This window comes from Gracilinanus agilis, chromosome 5 (genome assembly GCF_016433145.1).
Source record: "Gracilinanus agilis isolate LMUSP501 chromosome 5, AgileGrace, whole genome shotgun sequence".
NCBI lineage: Eukaryota > Metazoa > Chordata > Mammalia > Didelphimorphia > Didelphidae > Gracilinanus > Gracilinanus agilis.
This window is the reverse complement of record NC_058134.1, coordinates 96,864,920-96,885,239: the sequence shown is the minus strand read 5'-3', so window position 1 is coordinate 96,885,239 and position 20,320 is coordinate 96,864,920. Positions and strand designations below refer to the sequence as shown.

Genomic DNA, 20,320 nt, shown 5'->3' with positions numbered 1-20,320 from the left:
CACGGAGGCAGGCGGGCAGTGTGAAAGATAGCCAGAAAAGCAGCAGGAGTCAGAATGTGGAGGACCTTCAATGTCAATAAAATGTATTTTTGTCTTAAAAGGAATAGGGAGCCCCATAACATTTTTGAGAAAGGGGAGTGACATGGCCAGATCTGTCTATTAGGAAGCCGATTTTGGCCAGTCCAAAATGTTTCTTTGCTATTTTTAAATCTGTGATCCTACTTTGGTGTCTGGGACTTCATCGACGTGGGCACTCCCTGGCACAGGGCAGAATGACATTCTGAATAGATTTGCTGCTGGTCTATATGTTTTATATCCGTGATGACTCTGAAAGCCCATTAAGGGCAGGGAACAAGTCTTCTGAATGACCCTCAGGGAAACACACCAAAAATTTGTTGAACTGGACTAAGTATGCCAAGTGGCAAGAACTCTTAACAAAATTGTGAAGAAGAAAACAAACCTCACTTTTGTTGTGGCCTCCCACCTTCCCATCACTGCCTCTTTCTCATGACCCAGACCCTGACCTTGACCCCAGACAGCTGTCTCCTGTGGCTCTTTTTGTTGATATTTTATTTTGGTCTTTCTTTTCTCCTTGCCTCTAAGCACAGTACTGGGCACATTGTCAGGGCTTAATAAATGCTGGTTGTTGACTTAACTTTCTAATGTTAAGCATGCTTATTTGCAGCTTGCTGACAATCAGCCCTGGGCTAAGAGATTAATTGCTAACTAAGTAGTTAGCTAGGAATGAAACAATTAACTAAAAAATAAGGAATTAGTGAACTGCTAAAGTATTATCTGAGAAAGCATTAAAATAAGATTCCACGCTAGCTATGAAGAAAGATGTTAGAGGATAGTGGCTTGAGATGTAAGCCTTTCTTGATATTTTATTTACTTATTGGATTTATTGGATTTTAAGAGGGAATTTTTGAAGAATAACAATTTGCCAAGTTTTCACGTTGCCCACTGGGCCAACTACTATCAACCAGAGCCAATATGATCCATAGAAGGCAATTGGGGAGAATAGGATCATAGATCTAGAGCTGGAAGGGACCCCAGAGAACATCTGGTGCATCCACATTAGTGTCAGATGAAGAAACTGAAGAGCAGTGAGACCAAGTGCCTTACTCAAGGTCACACATACAGTAAGGGTTGGAGATGGGATTTGAACTCAGTCCTCTGAGAGCTGGTGTGCCAGGAAATGTATGACAGGACTGATTTGAGTATTTCTCCTCCCAGAGGAGAATGAGAGGAATGGTATGTGCTCCAAAAGGGTCATGGCTATTCTTGTCTCAATTCATTTCCATTCAATCGTACAGTCTACCTGGGGGACCTGCTCCTCTGCAACCTTGGGCTTATAACCTTCACCTTCCCTGGCCTCGGTTTCCCTATGTGTAAAATAAAGGGCTTGGTCCAGAGGGGACCCCTTCTTATTCTGCATCGTTGATCCTGAGACCTTACTAGGTGTGCATAGACATTGTTGTCGGTTTAGTCCTCCCTAACACCAATCTGCCTTCCCTCCAGCTAGGCTTTCCCCTGTAGAAATACATCAATTGTGATAATGCTGTAATATAAATTATCTACAATATTTATTAATAGAACTCTAATAATACCATAAATGTAAAATCCCAGGGGCACCAGGGGTGAATGAGCCTTTTACCATTTCCAAACAAAAGGAAAGAAAGAGAAGTTCTGAGTTGTATGGCATGAGCCATAAAACTGATGGTAATCCCTAAAGCTGTCCCCACATCCATTTGTGCCCACTCCCGACTCCCTCGAGCCCCTGATAAAAGCCCCCAACATACCCCTAAAAGAAAGCTACTGCTTCAGAAGGGAATGTGCCTGGCCCATGGCGCATACACTAAGGGATCAAATAAATAGCCAAGAAAGGGTGTGTGAGAGATTATGGCACTGAAAGGAGAACAGGAGACGTTTCTAAGGCTGAAGTAAGCCCCAAACTCAGCTTTTTCCATCCTCCAATAATCATACCAATAGGCTCCAAGCCTCCAGGTCTCTTGGCCCTACCTGGATGCAGTTGATGATGAAGGTATGGCCCCGGAATACTCGTTGTAGCACACCGGATTCAGTATTGAAGGCTCGGGCACAGGCATCTCCACTGCCCGTAAACACTATGAAAAGAAACATGTGTAGATGTTGGCTGATGACATACTATACCTGGGTGGCAAGAAGGCATCTGCCCCTTTCCAGGTCTCAGTTTCTCCACCAATAAAATAGGTACATAGAAATACGAGCCATTCCCCACTTGATAAATAGGATACGAACAGGCAATTTTCATAATTTGTCGAAGCTATCAATAGTCAGATGAAAAAAGTGCTTTAAATCACTATTGATTCTAGGATTTAAAGAAGAAAGGGGCCTCGGAAACCATCTAGTCTGGCACCTTCATCTTACAGATGAGGAATCTTCGGTCCAAAGTCACACCCTAGTATGAATGAGGTAGGAGTAGTTCTAGAAAAGTCAGGATCTCCTTCGGCTCCAAGTCCTCCTTACTTCCACCTAGAACAAGCTACTTCCCAGCCCCCCAGACTTCATAGGGGTGAATCCTCTGCTGCAAGTCTAACAGGGCTCTCTGACTGTGACACACTAGATCTTCCTAGCCTAGGCATGAAAAGCATCACAATGCAACGAGGGAGGTTCCACTCCCACGGACAGAAGAGACAGCGTCTCCTGTCTCCATTCGCTCGAATGGAGCCTTGAAAGAAAGGAAGCATTTTAATAGGCAACAAGAAAAAGTGTGCTTGTCAAATGTCCATCACTCCTCCTGCTTCTCACCCCAAGAAAAACCCACCTGAAACGGACCCAAAGCACAGAGACAGACTGGTACCACGTCAGGGTTTGCTGAACACAGGATTTGGTGCTTCCTGCGCCATGCCCAGAGCGAGGGGGCCACAAAGCTGCCTGTACAAGTCACTTAACCCCCTGTGCCTAGCCCTTACCTCTCTTCTGCCTAGAAACCTATCCTTAGTATTGATTCCAAGGCAGAAGGAGGTAAGGTTTAAAAAAAAAAAAAAGAGGCTGCCTATATTTGTCTTTATTGAAAAGAACCAATACCACAGACAGGCTCTTTATCCATGACTGTCATGGAGGAAGGCAGTGAGCCGTAAGGCCCAGAGACGGGATGCTGGCGCTGGTGTTGTTGGTGGGTACAGTGCCACGTGAAGCAGCCGAAGAGGGACCGGTTTAGAGCTGTTAAGTTGGTTCCTTGATTTTCATTTTTTATTTTTATTTTGAATATTTCCCATAGTTGCATGTTTCATGCTCTTTCCCTCTCCCCAAGCCCCCCTAACTTCCCTTAGCCAACACACAATTCCACTGGGTTTTACATGTATCATTGATTAAGACCTAATTCCATATTATTGGTAGTTGGACTAGAGCTATCGTTTAGTGTCTACATCCCCAATAATATCCCCATCAGCCCATGTGTTCAAGCAGTGGTTCCTTGATTTTTAAACTTGAGTTTGGGAGCAGAATCTCAGTCATACTCACTGGCTGTGACAGAGGCTGCAGAAAAGAGTAGTTTCTCTTTTTCTGTGTCAGACGGTCCCCCGCTGCCCCCAGCCTCTTGAGAGCAGCCCAGGTTCTATTCTCAGACACTCAGTGCCATCCCCATCTGATACCTCTGTGACTCTGACTGAGAAAGTGGAATTTCTGGCTCTTGGGGAGCCTGATCCTGTCACCTGGTCATCAGCTTCCCCCTTGTTGCTCACCCCAGCCCTCTCCGACGGGGCACAAACGGGGGGAGGGAGGCAGACTCTTACAGTCTCTCTATTACAGGATGCTCAGAGGGTCACTGCCCTGCCTTGTCAGAAGCTGCTGGCCACCCAAGAGGGCGTGAGAGTGATGGGAATGGAGGACTGACTCTTGGGAGGGTTTGAGACCAAGGAATGGCAGAACCAAAGTTGAGCGACGATGTGCATGTCAATCTGTGGTGGTTGGACCGGGCATCGGAGGCAAGCTCTGAAAAACTCTAGACAGTGGGGACGCTGCTGTGAGACTTGAATTCAGAAACCTGGGCTGCAGGGTGGGCTCTGAGACGTAATGGGCGTGAGGTCATGGGCACGCGGCTTCTTGGGCTCAGTTTACTCCTTTGTAAAATGGGAGTGGGGGAACAGTACTCAGATTACCTAACTGGAAACATGGTTATCAAAGGGCCTTGTAAGTCTTCAAGGTTACAGAAATGAGACCTTATCCTCTTTCTCCCCTCCCTTCACTCCCCTTAGCACAGGCTTGGATCCATAGTAGGTGCTCATGAGGAACCAAACACAGTATGTACGTCTGTGTTTGCTAGAGGCACAGGGGAGAGAGCTCTGGACTTGGAATCAGGAAGACCAGAGTCCAAATACAATTTCAAATATTACCTAGGTGACCCTGCACAAGCCACTTAACAGCTGCCTCAGTTTCCTCATCTGTAAAATAGATCTGGTAATAATGCCTGCTTCCCAAGGCGGTTGTCAAGATCAAACGAGACGCATTTGTAAAGCACTCAGCACCATGCCTCACACAGGGGTGCTTAATAATTGCTCATTTCCTTTCTTCCTGTATAAGAATTACAAAAGGGTGGGTGGTGGGACCCTGAGGATACCGTCCCCCCCCCCCTCTGATCTTGGATGGTGAGAATTCTAACCTTGCCTGCTGCTTTTCAACTTGGGAGCTCAGAATATCCAGAAATCCTCACTATACTCTATCATCAGAAAGTTGGGAGGACAGCCTGGTACAGTGGAGAAGGTGATGAATTTGGAGTCAGAGGTTCTGGATTCAAATGTGGAGAGTAGTGGTGAATAAGAGAACCCTCGAATACAGTCCTCTCCCAAGGAGCAAGTGGCAACAGACTAGTTAATTATAACAACTTGTATTTTATAGCACTTTAAGGTTTACTAGGCTGCTTTCCTCACAATGACCCTGTGAATTCAGCAGCCTAAGGGTTATTGCACCATTTTACAGATGAAGAAACTGAGGCTCAGAGGGGTGAAGTGATGCACCTAAAGTCCCACAGCTCCTAAGTGATCAGAGGCAGGATTTGGACCGAGGGTTCTTGATTCAAAATCCAGGTATTCTTTCTGCCCCACCATGCTATTATAAATAACGAGAATTGTTCTGAAACTACATCTCATGCTTCCCTTTCCTAATTACAAAGTCTGAGAGGTAGCCAATCAGCCTGGCTGCTTAGAGGAGGGGGGAGCAGGGGAAAGGGGCCACTTACGGGTGCCAGCGTGGTACTTGAGGGCACTCACGCTGTGCTTGTGGGCCCTGAACGTGCGCACGCTCTCCCCTGTGTCTGCCAGCCAGCACTTCACGGTTCTGTCTGCGCTTCCTGAGTACAAGTGACGATTCACCAACTGCAAGAGAGGAGGAAGAGGGAGAGAGGTCAGCAGCCCCTGGAACCCAGCAATCCCAGCATTCTCCTTGATTATACACATCATCACTAAGGAACCCGGGGGTCCAAACCATCAACATACGTACGTTTATTTTTTATTTTTCTCAATTCATATATATATTTATAATTTATTATACACATACTGCTATACTAGCATACCATATACATTATCAAATATTCCCCAAACATACATTTACGAGCAACTTCATTTCTTCTCAGAGGCTCTGCTTGGTTTCAACTCTAGAATATCATCTCCCTGTGCTTCTGCCAAGTGCCTCCAGTGGTCCCCTCTCATCCTCTTCTTCATGTCTTGTACTGTCTTCCCTATTGAGTATATGCTGTTTGAGCTCTTCGTATCCTCCTCACTTAGCATAGTGCCTGGCACGTAGCAGGGGCTTCAGAAATGTCTCCTGACTATTGACTAATCCTATTTTATCTGATGTACTTAAACACATTATTTTGAGGAGTCCATCGTTTTCAGAACCTCTGGGGCTCAAAGAAGACAAGGAAGGAGAAGAATGGGAACACAGGATAGAGAAGAGTTTACATAGAGGGGGAAAAAGAGAGAAGGAATAGGTTCATACAGGAAGGAACATAATTCATAACAAGGAGGGCGGGGGAGAGAAGAGATCGGGGTTAAGGGAAATCTGGACAGTCGGGGTGGTGGCCTGAAACTCTGGGGCACCATGGCAGGGGGTGAAAGCTGAAGAGCTGATGGGTGGGAAAGGAGGCCACTTGGAGAGGGAGAGAGAGGCAGCCAAAGGAATCTTTGTCTGAATCACAGTTTTTCTTGACAAAAAGCCTGATGAGCATCAAAAAGAGGGACTTTGGGATACAGGGAAGAGAGTTTGAAAGATTAGTGGTATAAGGCAAGGGAACAGAGTTTCTCCTCTGCTTTCTGGGCACAGCTCTTTGGACCCCTGAGACTCATTGCCCTGTGCAAGACCCACTGTAAAGCGCCCAGGAGGAGAAATACTGAGACTGTGAAAATAATTCTTGAAAACATCCCTAGACTAAACATCTCCAAGCCAAGCAGGAGCCCCAATTAAAGAAACCATTCAGCAGGAACACTGGTAATGGGATGCCTTGGAAGCCAGGGCAGGGCACTCTCCGGGCTGTTCCGCCATGCTCCCTTAGGGAAGAAACGTTGAGGAAACATCATCTGTCTGCATGAAGGGTCAGGGAGCAGCCCTGGCTTCGGGGAGCTGGTACATTGTTTGCCCTTGGCCACTTAAAGAATTGGAGTCTTTTTCGAGGGTTGTGTACTCAAAACCTTTACAGCATGGAGACAGCCATATGGTTTCCGGGTCATGTATATCAGAAAATCCAAGCTAACATTTGTCCAAATTGTTTATAGTCAGCCTTTAAAAATTCTCCATCAAGTAGATCTTATTTTTTTTAAAGAGTATATATTACACTGAACACAGCATTTCCAATTTGTCTCTGCTTATCTGTGTCTCCTCCTGGGTATTTAAAAAATGTTGCATTGACACTTTCTTTTTTTAATGGCATCACTAACTACTTCCTTCCATGCTCAAACCCCTCCCTCCAGAAATGAAAGTCCTTTTCCCTGTGTGATAAAGTCATACATTGGACTTATCTGAAGAAGGAAGCCCCAGCTGTCCTTTTAGTTGTCCTTCCTTCACTCATTTTTTATCCCTAACCCAGAATTCCTTAGTTGCTCCCTCTCTGTCTTGCCTCCATTCCCCAGTCCTTTAACTCATGTAAATCCTTTCCAGATCCATCTTGAACCTCACCTTTCCATCCTTGTTCTTCTCTCCTGCTATGCTTTTGGATTAATGTATTATATCATTCCAATTGGATTTTAAGCTCTTCGAGACCAAAGAAAACCTGGCATGCAAACACTGGCTATGGAGTGGGAGGCCCTGGATTCAAATCCTGACTCTTCTTCTTACTAGTGTCATGACTTTGGGTGAGTCATTTCTCTAACTTGAGTTTCTTCCTCTGGATTGGATGACTTCTATAGTTCCTTTCAGTGCCAAGATTCCATGGACCATGTGTGCACTTCAGTCACTATCTCCCCAGATGCCTATCACTGGTTTGCTAATAAATATTTTATAGGATCTGGGAACAGAGTTGGCAAAGACCTTAGAGGTCATTTGGGCATAAATGCATAGATCTAGAACTGAAAGGAATCTCAGAGACTATCTAGTCCAACCTCCTTATTTAACAAATGCATAGAGCAGGTCTGACAAACAATGTCCTTTCCACCATACCATTCGGCCATCCTTGCCCTGAGAAGGAAATCAAGTCAAGGAAGAGAGTGAAATAAACTGGTCCAAGTCACACAGGCAAGGGGGGAGTCCAGATATGAACTTGGATTTTCTGATTCCCAAATCTGGTGCTATCATTACTACTTCTTGTTTCCTTCCACATTTCCATTTAGAAAAAAAACAAAAACAAAAACAAACTTTCAATGCTATTCTCGATAACTTGGTCACCACCCAAGGTACAGATCCTATTCTCGTGACTTTTGTTTAAGGACAATTAATCTGCAGTGAGGCTAATCTTCCTAAAACAGTGCTTTCCATTCTTTTATGTATTTAAAAAACAACCCTTCAATTGCTTCTAGGGCCATAATAAGCCACAACTGCACCAGGAGCAAAAGCTCTTGGGGTGGAGGACATTGTGGTGCCACAATGCACAGGACAGTCCCACCTCAGGGGCCATGTCATTATCTAAAGCAGGTGACGGGTAACCTCTCGAGGATTGGGAAGAAGGGGACCCCAGAGGTGAGCTGTTTCAGCAAGAGGAGCTTCAGAGTTCAGGCCGAGAGCAGTTGGGCTATGCCACCAAAGGACTTTGAAATGAGTCACAGGGAAAAGATGGGAAGGAGCCTATGCCCCTCTGGCCAACGGTGCTGGGTGGGCAGAAACCTGTTTATTCCATACATGCTGAAGCTCTGATGGCTCCTCATTTCCCATTATTTAAATACCAAATTCCTGAGCTTTCGTTTAACGCCTCCAACCCTCCTACCAACCCACTAGGTGAACCTTTGATTCTGGCTAAATCAGTCTGCTCACACCATTCCCCAAATACATCATTCTTCCTGTCTCTTTCACTATACCATTCACTCTCCCTAGAATACGCTCCCTACTCTCTACTTGCCCAAGGCCTCTTCATCTCTCTAGACCCAGCTCAAATCCTCCCTCCTCTGCAGCCTATCACTCAGAGGTCTCTTCTTCCTCTAACCCGTAGCATTATTGTTTCTTGTTTATTTGCCAACTAATACTTGCTACCTTTTGTTCTTGTAAATATGTCTTGTTTCCCCATTAGACTCTAATTGAGAGCACAGACCCTGACATCTAAAACAGGGCTCTGCATAGAACAAACACTCAAGAAATGTTTGTCGATAATAATGGGCAAACCCACAGAACTTCCAAATCACCCTCTCTCAGTTTTCTTGTTTGAAAATGATTGGGAGGTAACAATGACAAATTCTGATCCACCAGGATCTGGGGCTCAGTAAGAGAGGCTCAGTGAAATATTTTCCTTGGCTTACTTGGGTTCATCTCTGTTCATTTTGGCTAATTTCCTATTTAGTTGACAGTGGCCCAAGGGAGCCTGAGAGATGAGGAAAGGAAGTATGGAATAGAACACCAGTCCCTCTCCTTCACACGGCACAGGAAGCCTGCCAGCACTCCATGACTAAGGAGGATGGAAAGGCAGTGCATTTCCATTAGACACAAATCATCTTCTTGTATCCTCCTCACCCTCTGGAAGTCCGCTAATCTTCCCAAACACTTCCTCAAATACACAGCAGGTATGGCCTCACTTTATATTCTGTGGAGACAATTCCTTGTGAAATGAAAAATGAGAACTGGTTGAGTCAGGCAGTAAAGGATATGGAGGCTGGAGGTTATCTCCAACATTTCCGAAAAATTAAACGCTGCATCCTCAAGTACACTTCTTCAAAAGGATTCCTTTTGGGGTATGGGTAGTAGGAGCTTGATGACTATCAATAAGCAGGGTGGTCCAGTGCAAAGTGGACTTAATGGGTTCCAGGAGACTAATCCTAGAGTCGGCTAATAACTATCTATGTGACCTTGGACAAACCACAACTTCTCCAAGCCTCTGTTTCCTCTTCTATAAAATGAGAACAATAGTTTCTGCCTCACCTGTGTCCCAGAACCATACATAAAAAGGGACCCCAGAGGCCATCTAGGTTAATTCCTATCTCCAATGATAACACATTTCCTATCTGATGTTGCAGAACATTGGACTCTTAGAGGGCTTTGAATCTCAGGAAGTTTTTCCTTCCATAGAGTTGAAACCTGCTTCTTTGTAACATCAACCCCTGGGTTCTACTTCTGCCCTCTGAAGCCAAGGAAAACAAGTCTAATCTTTCTTCCACATAACAACCCTTCAAATATTTGTAGACAGCTATCATATTTCCCCCAAGTCTCCATTGCCTTGGGCTAAACATATTCAATTGAGACCAGAAAGATTATAGGATTTTAGTGCTGAAAAGGCCCTTCAAAATTAGCTACTCCAAACTCCTCCTTTTATAGATGAGAAAACGGAGACACGCAGTCTAAGTGACTTATCCAGTTACACAAGTATCAAATAAGAAATCCAGAATTCAAACCCACAACTTCTGGTTTCAAATCCCGTGCTATTCCTATTATACCAAAATTCCTTCAATTATGTCTCTAATAGTGTGGTTTCTAGTCAACTCAACATCCTGGCCACTATTATCCCTGATCAGGCTTCGTCTTCTCCCCAAATATGATACCCAGATTTGAGCACAATGATCCAGATGGGATCTCACCTGGGTAGAGTAAAGCAGGACTCTCATTCAAGAAACTCTACTTCACTATAATTCCATTAATAAAGGCTGAAAACAAATTAGCTTTTTAGCTGCCATGTTACTTTGCAGACTCGTTTGAAGCTTGCAAACCATTAAAACATGCAGGTCCTTTTTTTGGAGAATTGTTCCTAAAATTAAAAAAAATTAATAAAAAGAATTGTCCCTTAGCTGGTGCTTCTTTATCCTCTACTTTTGTAGTTTCTTTTTAAACCAGAGCTCAATACTTTATATTCTTAGCCATTACATTTCATCTCCTTATATTCAGTCCAACATTCTAATCTGTGAATGTGAAATTTTTGATTTCCGATTCTATCCTTCAGGGTATCATCAGCCAATCAATCAATCCCTTCCAGCTTTGAGTCATCCACAAATGTTATAAGCATGTCATTACTGACTTCATCCAAGTCAATGATCAAGTTTTGAGCAGAACAAGGCCATACCCTGCTGGAACTCCACTACTGGCAAATGCCAATATACTAACCAATATTCTGGATCAAATTGTCCAACTAGGCTTAAACCCACGGCAATCACCAGGCTCAGAATACTCTAGTTTTCCATAGTTTCTCAAAAATCACTCTCAATGGTTTAGCAATCAAATCTTTCAGCATGATAAGTTGAATTTCATTTGAGTCTACCGCTGCTCTGGGCAGCTAGGTGTTCTTTTGCTATTTCTACTTCTCTTGGGTGCAATACAAGGGAGACCAATTCAAGATAAGAGTTTCACATTGCTTTTGCTAATAACTATCTGTGTGGCCTTGAGCAAACCACAACTTCTCTGGACTTCAGTTTCCTCTGTAAAATTAGGGTGATAAAATCTGCCTTCCCTAGATTCCAGAGCTGTATGTAAGGATCATTCACTTTCCCAACTTGCCAATTTCGTTCTATCTTTCCCCGTGTGAAGATTATTTTTCTTGGTGCAGAAAAGAGAAGTAGAAAAACTCTATATTTGGTTTTCCATGATCATTGTCCTATTTACTGCCAACATTGGCAAAAATGCCATTTTCATTTGTCCTTGGCACTTATCCCAAGCCTCAGCTCATTCTTGGATTTAGTCTTCATAATATCCTGACAGTACTTTTGTATTCATTCCCAATTAACTGTCCTTGATTTTGTCTCTGTTATTTAGTTTTTAAAAATATGATGATGGCAATGAGCTCCTTATGTAGCCACATCATTTAGTCCTCTTCTCTTTTGCCTTCTTAATGGAATTATTTGGAAGTTTATCATCAGAATATTGTTCATGAGAGTCATTGATCCCTCTTTAGATGACTTTCTCTTTTAGTGGTTGGTGCTGGGCCACGAAATTTTGCTTATATTTTCTCTGGCTCTGAAATCTGTCCTCTCTATTATGAATGCTAAGAAGTCATCATTACTTCCCTCAATGTTCCTGAAATGTCCACTTCAATCAGGTCTAGTTGGTTAGAATCAGATCTAAAAGAGCCTCTACCTTCTGAAAGATAAAGGGATCAGCAAGGCAGTTCAAAGGCTTATTATAGGGGTCGGCAATGTATGGCTCTTTCTGCAGGAGCCATAAAGTTCATTTTTTTTCAGGCACTGTTACAGGAGCGCACTGTGAGCACTGTACGGCTCTCACGAAATTGCATTTTAAAAATGTGGCGTTTATGGCTCTCACGGCCGAAAAGGTTGCTGACCCCTGGCTTATCAGAAGGGGCAGCTAGGTATCACAGTGGATAGAGCGCCAGGCCTGGAGTCAGGAAGACCTGAGTTCAAATTTGACCTTAGACCCTTCCTAGCTGTGTACTGAACAAATCAGTTAACACCTAGCCCTTGCCACCCATTTATCTGGGAACAGATACTAAGACAGAAGGTAAGGATTTACATTTTTAAAATGTTTATCAGATTTTTTTCCCCCCATAACAAACAAATTAAAAAATCCTCTAGCAGATGTCTGGATTGCTGAATTTTCCCAACAATGCCATATTTGCCTCTGCACCAGTTTTGGGTTCTATGCCAAGCATTCCCTACCCAAGTCTTCCTCCTGACCTAGATGAAGTTTATAGCAGACTCAGGCCATGATATCATTTATATTTTCCCCTCTTTTTATCCTTACTCATATCACGCTCCTTCTTTCCTCTAGGTTTGTCCATACCCACCCAGGACCGTATTGCTTTAAGACTTCCATTGACACCGATCACAAGCCCTTTTAAACAACTTAGTAGATGGCCTTTAGGAGTCGCTGGGGCTAAGAATTCATCAGCCTGAACCTTGGTCTTTCTAGTTCCCTAAGCCAGCTAGCTCCCTGTGCACTGCACAAGTGGTAAAGTGGATAGAGCGCCAGGCTCAGAGTCCGGAAGACTTGAGTTCAAACTGGTCCTCAGATACTTACTAGCTGTGTGACTCTTGCTTGGCAAGTCATTTAACTCTGTTTGTCTCAATTTCTTCATCTGCCAAATGAGACGGAGAAATAAATGAAAAACTAGTCTAGTATCTGCCAAGAAAACCCCAAATAGGGTCACAAAGAATCAAACATGACTGAAATAACTTTAATAACAACAAATGCCCCTGTTTTTAAAAAATCAGAAGACATAAGACTATTATTTTTAAGAATATACACTGCTACTTCATCAAATCCCTTTCTATCTACCTTAATCCTTTTAAAGAGGGCCTGCCTTTCCAGTGACATTATAGTAATCTCTGTGGTACCTGAAAATTCATATTTTCCTCTTGATTTTAAAACCTCTGGTTTTGTGCATCTTAATTTAAAGACATCTCTAAGGCCATGATTTACTGCTTCTGTCTCCTCTTTCTCATTTATAATTATCATTATATCTTCTTAGGATTTACTAGAAACCTCAACTACTATTTTTCTTCCATTGTCATACTCTTGCTCCCTTTACTCTATGGTTTGGCAGGGGAATCTGGGCGATTTTTCATCCTCCATTTCTTTAAAGTCCTTTGAATCCGATCAATAAGTCTCCAGGCAAATCCTTTTTTCCTGATCTTCATTAGATGCACTCCATTCTTGGCCAAGAGCCTAGTCTTGGACAAAAAAATCACTCTTGTATCTTAAACCATGGCCCAGAAAACAAAATCTCAATTTCTTACAATAACATCTTAGCTAGACAATAATTTTCCAGCAAACTCATTTCTGTTCTAAAGCCTTTCTCTACCTTCCATTTTCAGTAGTAACTCACATATGAAGTGAGCCCTTCAGTCTTCCAAGTTTCCTGCCCATAGCTTCACAATCCATATACATTCCCTCTCAAAAAAGCTATAAAAAGGAAAAGATATTGGATTTGGAGTCAAAGGTTCTGGGATTGAATCCTGCCTCCATTTTTTACTAATGAAGCTTTCTGGACCTCTGTTTCTTTATCAAAGGAACAAGTTATACAAAATAATCTCTAAGATACCTTCCAACTTTAAATTCAAAGATCCAATAAATGGGCAGGTCACTTAGCCCTAATCCTTTCTTTCTGATTAGTCAGAGGACAGGCTTATCTAGACATTAGATTTTTGGCATGTAGAAAGCTTTCTATTCTGTGCTTTATTTTAACTGCAGTGACCCACTCAGTGGTTTGAGATGCTACACATTTATGAATTTCTAACCTATAGAAGGGAGGCTGTTATGTTCTCAGGATGTCATTAGTTATTTAAGCTGAGTGAACAGACGTTCTAAGATAACTGCTAATGTCCTACACCTGTGTTGGTGAAGTTGTGGCACAGGTGCCAGGGCAGCACAGAGCGGGCTGCTCCGTTCCCCCTCTCCATAGCATCCGAGGACAGTTTTCACATGCCCTGCCCCTCTGTCTGGCTGCCCAATGAGAACACTTCATCCCTCCACTGTGTGGGGTAATGTGGGGGCTCATAGGCAGCTTAAAGGTGCATTTTGGGCATCCAATCTTGAAAACATTCCCCAGTGCTATTCTGTGCCATATCTTTAGCCTAATTAAGTGAACCAAACCACCAGAGGCATCTTTTCAGACAACAGGTGCAGACAACTCGGGCTTCTGAGGAACCAAGACCTTCCAGGACCAAGCCTCAGCATGGAAAAATTGGGTATATATATGCCCTTGTCGAGTCTTCAGAAAGACTGTCTACCAGCTCAAGCCTGACCAATGAGTGCTGTTAAGTCTTTCAGAATATCTGAAGAGTCAGGTCACTATTAAAAAGGACTAATACCAGGAGAGGCTTTTATCTTGCATCTGCAGTAACAACCAAGTCTCAAATTGCATTGCTGTCAAAGACTCATCCTGAGACCCTCACACAAATACTGTTAACTTGGAGTAGCAAGAAAGATGCTGGCAAAAACAACAACAACAACAACCCCAAAACAAATAGAACAAACCTTGCAAACCTAGAAGAGTGTGTCCTTCCTCTAAAGCACCAGAAGGATGTTATTGCCAGCTCTCCCATTCATTCTCCGCCTTCATTATCCATCCAATATCTGGCCAGCTCTAATTCAGCTTTACATTAATAATTGATAATTCATTAATGAGCAAGATAGACTTGAGTGTGCTATTCTCAGGATGAGCTTTCAGTTTGTTTCCTTTTGTTGATTGAGGACTCTGGGACAAACTTAGGAGGGAGACTGATGGAAGGCAGAGAGGGCAATGAATAGCTCAGTTGCCCCCTTTGCCTCACCTGAACTGGGTTGAAAGAATCTACGACCTTCGATTGAGTCAAGGTTCAGTGGGGCTTCGGGGGGAGGAGGAGGAGCCTTGTGTCTATAATGCCTGCTTGCTGCCTAGTCAGCTGGCACTTTGTAAGTGCCCCCTTTCATGAAGGGAATAAATTGCTTTTTTTTTTTTTTTTTACTTCTACCTTCTGACTCCAGGTTGGTTTATTTGGTCATCATTTTTGCCTCATGCAATTAATAATTAATAATTCACTGTATAATTCATATACTACCATGCGGTGGGTCTTACTCTCACTTTATAGTGACTCAGGGATAAAGTTTATGGTATTTAGAGAGCCTTAGCTGCTAGATGTTGGAGAATAGGCAGGGGAGCCTCATCATGCCCACTCACTCCTTGGGATTAGCCTCTCAAACCCAGACTCCCAGGTATGGGGGAAAAGCTAGCTCTGCTAAAGTCTCTGTATAAATAATCCTCAGTTGGACAGGAGAGTTTCTGAACATGCTAACTGAAACATAAACATGACTCTGCAGCCAAAGAGGATTTAGGCTGCCTTTGGGAAGCAACACCTTATTTCCTCCGCCCGGTGCATAGTGTTCAACTGAAGCCAAGAAGGAGAACAGCACATTTATTTTTTATCCCACAGCTTTTAGGACTGCCCTGGCCCCCTCTACCAACGTCTTTGTTGGGATATCAACGTCAATCTACCTCTGCACAGTTTAAGAACTTAAAGGGCCACCACGTAGAAGAGGGATCAGAATTGTGGGAAGAACCAGGACTGCAAAGGCAAACTTTGGCTTCACGTAGAAGGACAGACTTTCCAATAAATGGAGCTGACCAAATGAACCTCCGGAGAGTTTCCTGGGACATTCAAAGGAGGCAGCAGTTTTATGGGAAATAAGTGCTACCAGAAATCATGGTAAATACATTTTCTGCGTTAAGGCTAATAGAATAATGAATTTCTTTTGTTGCAAACGACTGACTCCACACATGTATACGAATTTAATGTTCATCTATATTTCTAACTTTTTGCCCTCAAATTTGTGCATATGGGAAATGGTTTAATAATGTTTATTAAGTTGGTTTTTCCTAAGCTTCAAAAAGAAGTATAAGAATGCTTATGACATAAATGAGTATTAATCATTCAGATTAACGATCAGAATAAATATGAGTTTGGGGTGGGGAAATAGAAAGCAGACAACTCGAAAATCCCATGCAATTTGTATGCAGCAGAGTCCAACTGTTAGTTGTTTTTAGTTTCTATAGAATGTAATAAAAAAAAAGATTTTAAAGTTTAAAAAAAAAGGCTTCAATGAGGTCTTCCAACGATGGCAGGCCTGATGCTCACTAGCTTTCTCTGAGGTCTTGGGCAGCTTAAGGCTTCGTCCTCTTCGCCCCTTCTTGAAGGCACAAGTTGCACAGCAAGGCTCTTCTATAGTTTGGGATCTGGAGAATAGGAATCGACCCATTCCATGCAATTTGCACGTTCGATTACCTAAAATTGTCCAGGCTTCGTGGATTATCTGTGTTCTTGAGCTCTTCCTTTATCCTAACCCCGAGTAGCAGAGGGTGCTGCTGCTAGCTCAGGAGGAATGGTGATCACTTCAGTGGGGTGGCCCGGGCTGGTGGCTATCTGCACGGTTGCTTTTCATTCTCTCCCTCCACCAGAGCATTTCATTTTTCTCTCAGGGAATGCGATGTATGAAGCAGCTTCGTGCACGCAGTAAGTTGGGGGTGGCACAAGAGACAAAAAGGAATTGTCCGGCTTGAGCTGGACTGTCATGACCTTAACATGGTGTTAATATAACTTCTCCAGGAAAAAAACAACCCCAACATAGTTGCCCTTTTATCTAAATATGCAATCTTGGATTCCAACAAACACCCCCAGTAGATGTGAATGGAAAACCGCAGACAAACAGCTGTTTCTCCTTCAGCCCCCGAGTCTGCAGGCACTCTCTTTTGTCTCCAAGCTGGATGAGTGGGTGCCATGAGAGAAGCTAAAAGAAAACAGCCCCGAGTGAACACATGGCCAGCCTAGGATTTTTCTATGTGCTTTGCTTCATTCCAAGTAGACCTTGCCTTTTTGCCATTGAAACCTTTCTAAAAAAAATGATGTGCCAATAAAATTTGTGTTAATTAAGTTTATTTCAAATGCCCTCAGGGGCCCGGAGTCCTTTCACAAAGCAAAGAGTTTCTAGTTTCTATTTCAGTGTCCATTTTTGCCAGGGCACACACTGATGAGGAGGATGATAATAATAACAGCACCAGACTGACCTGGACCCACCTCCTCCATACTTCTTAGGAAATATTGGGCATTTAAGAAAAACAATATAGTTTTCTTTTTTCTTTAATTAAAAATCCTTACCTTCTGTCTTAGAATGATGCTGAGTATTGCTTCCAAAGCAGAAGAGCAGTAAGGGCTAGGCAGTTGGGGTTAAGTGACTTGCACAGGGTCACACTGGTAAGAAGTGTCTGAGGTCACATTTGAACCCAGGTTCTCCCAACTCCAGGTCTAGCTCTATCCTCTGAGCCTCCTAGCTGCCTCACCAATATCTTTTTCTAAAAGGAGCAAAATCAGATTTTCTTCTTGGCACATTATTAAGCATTAAAACAAGGGCAAGAGATAATGATGAGTTGTGGAAGGAGGAAGGAAACAAGCATTTATTAAGACCCTATTATGAGAGCAGCTAGTTATGTAGCACAGTGGATGGAACACTAGTGACCAGTGAGCAAAGTACTTAATTCCAATTGTCTAGCCCTTACTGATCTTCTGCTTTAGAACTGATATTGATTAAGGGTTGCTTTTTAAAAGAGCCTATTATGTGCCAGGCACTGTGTTAAGTACTTTATTATTATTATCATCTCATTTGATCCTCATAACCACCTTGGGAGGTAGGTGCTATTATTATTCTCATTTTACATATGAAGAAACTGAGGCAAACAGAGATTAAGTGACTTGTCCAGGGACTATATGTAACAAATCTCTAAAGTCAAATTTGAACTCAGACCTTCCAGAGGCCAGGCCTAATAGTCTAATGGCTGAGCCATATAATTGCCCCTGAAGAACACCCTGAGGCAGTATGGTATAGCAGAAACAATCTCAGATTTGGAGTCCAAGGTTTGAATCATGCCTTTGCCACTCAGTGCCTATAGGAGATGGCCTTGGGCAAGGTGGTATTACTACTCTAGGCATAGCTGTAAAATGAAAGGCTTGAATTAAATTATCTTTGAGATCTTAATTTTTGAGCCTATGAAGTTGTTATTCCTGTTGCCTTTAAATCTCATTGTCACCATGGAAGAGAAGCACTTCCATGGAAGCTTGGAAGGGATCACCTATGTGGGTGAGCCACTTGGAATCACACGGGTCAACTCCCCACATCTGCAATTTCCCCTTCCATCTGATAAAGCCCAGCACAAAAGCCCCTTCTTTGCCTGTTAGACCCTTCTGCCCTCCCTACTGTTGGAAAGCTATTTAATAATCACTCCCTCAGAGGGAGGCTCCTGTTTGGATTTCTTCTCCCATGGCACCTTATCTGCTCCTGAAGTATCCCAGGCTCCCATTCTCCTGTATTGTGAGTCTTTGTTTTTCCTTCAGAGCCAGTATCTTGGACTTGGATCCAAGACATACAAAACCTTTTCTCTTCCGTGTCCCCAAAAGAGCAGAGTTCCTTTTAGTTTCTGGTTGCTACACTCCTTTGTGCAGGGTTGAAGGTTTGCTAGCATGGATTCTGAGCCCTGACCAAAACAGATCCTAGGTTAGTCCGAAGACTCACATCTAAGAGTGCTTAATGAATTGGCCACATATACCAAGAGTATTTAGAACACCAAGAGATTGTTTCCAGGTGGTATGGTCAAGAAAGGCTTCATGGAGAAAATAACATCTTCTCTGGACCTTGAAGAAGGAATATTATTTGAATGAGTAGAAAGTAGGTTAAGAACAAGTTGAGTTGGGAGGAACAATTTAAGCAAAAGTACAGAAGTTAGAGAACTTAAGGTGCTTTTTAGGGGCAGAGAACTGTTCAATTTGGCTAAAGAAGAAGGCTCAAGTTCATGGAGGAGCAGAGTGAAGACACAGGGAGGTAGTGCAACTGATTTGGTGGGAAGGAAAGCAGCAGCAACTGCTAATTAACCATAATGAAGCTTCTACCTTCTCTGATGCAGCCGATAAGCATTTTGGATTTTCCTAAAGATGATAACTTTTATTTTAGCCCTCATTTTAACTGTGTGGATATTTATGTTAAATTGTGTTTCTAATACATAGAAAGTGGTTGGATTAAGGGGGTGGAGCCAAGAGGGTGGCTTAATAGCAGTGAAAGCTGGAACCACTTTGAGAATCCTCTCAAACTAACCTTAAAATAGGGCCTCAGAATGACTGGAGTTACAGAACCAACAAGGAGATGGAGTGAGGTGGCTCTCCTATGGAAAAGAACCTGAAAAGTATGCAGAGAGAGACTATTTTCATGAGATAAGGGGAACTGGAAGTAAAATTGCACACAGAAGAGTATAGGCTGCCTAGGTTCCAAACCTCAGCACTAGCCAACTTTGAGACCCTGGACCCTGCCTAAGCCAATAGCACCCACCCCTTGAAGTTCCACACTCTGGCACTGGCCTGCAGGGAGGCCCCTGGAAATCCATAGCAGTTGGCCCTTTCAAGTCTTCTGTGAAGCCCCTACCCCTAGGGCAAAATATTTCACAGTGCTCTTAGTCCTCCAAGCCATCAGCAGAGGAGACTGAATCAGAACTCCCAGTCCACAGGTGCCCCCCCCCCAAAAGGCTTGGAAAACGAGTAAACAGCAAAAGAAACATCTAACCATAGAAAATTTCTATGGTGACAAAGAACAAGGCACAGACTCAGTAGAGAACAGTGAGATCAAAGCAGCCACATGCAAAACTTCAAAGAAAAATGTAGGAATTAGTCTTAGGCACTGGAAGAGCTCAAAAAGGAATTCAAAAATTAATTAAGAATGGTGGAAGAAAAATGGGGAAAAGAAATGAAAGTAATGCAAAAAGATAATAAGTTTCAAAAGCAAACTTGGTCAACTGGACAAAGGGGTATAAAAATCCAATGAAGAAAAGTTTCTTTAAAAAAACAGCATTGACCTACTGGAAAAAGAGGAAAAGAAACCTAATGGAGAAAAGACTTCCATGAAAAGTAGAATTGACCAAACAGAAAAGTATGATCAAAAGGCCATGGGAGAAAATCATTCTTTAAAAAATAAAGTGGTTGGATTATGTTTTCTATTTCATTCTGCCCCCATTAACATTTAAGTTTATAGTTATTCGTTTTGGGTTTCCCTCTATTACATTACTTTCCCCCACCAGTTAATCCTAGGTTCGTGCAGTTTATTTTGCTTAAAACAGTCGGATTCCAGCCTTCTTCCACAGCCATCCTTTATCCCTCATCTCTGTTTCCCATATCAAGAATATTCCCTCTCTTCCTCTCTCTCTCTCTATTCCTCTCCCTTTCTTCTTCTTCTTCCTCCTCTTCCTCCTCCTCCTCCT

At 42.9% G+C, this 20,320-nt stretch overlaps 1 protein-coding gene across 1 annotated transcript in view; it reads right to left on the bottom strand.

Moving 5' to 3' along the window:
• WDR86 (WD repeat domain 86) overlaps positions 1-20,320 on the bottom strand; it is a 54,779-nt gene that overhangs the window by 3,500 nt on the left and 30,959 nt on the right. The window contains exons 4-5 of the mRNA XM_044678115.1: positions 5,219-5,354; positions 2,023-2,126 (exon numbers count right to left, since the gene is read on the bottom strand). Coding sequence (XP_044534050.1) covers positions 2,023-2,126; positions 5,219-5,354 — 240 coding nt within the window. The remainder of the gene's footprint in view (positions 1-2,022; positions 2,127-5,218; positions 5,355-20,320) is intronic.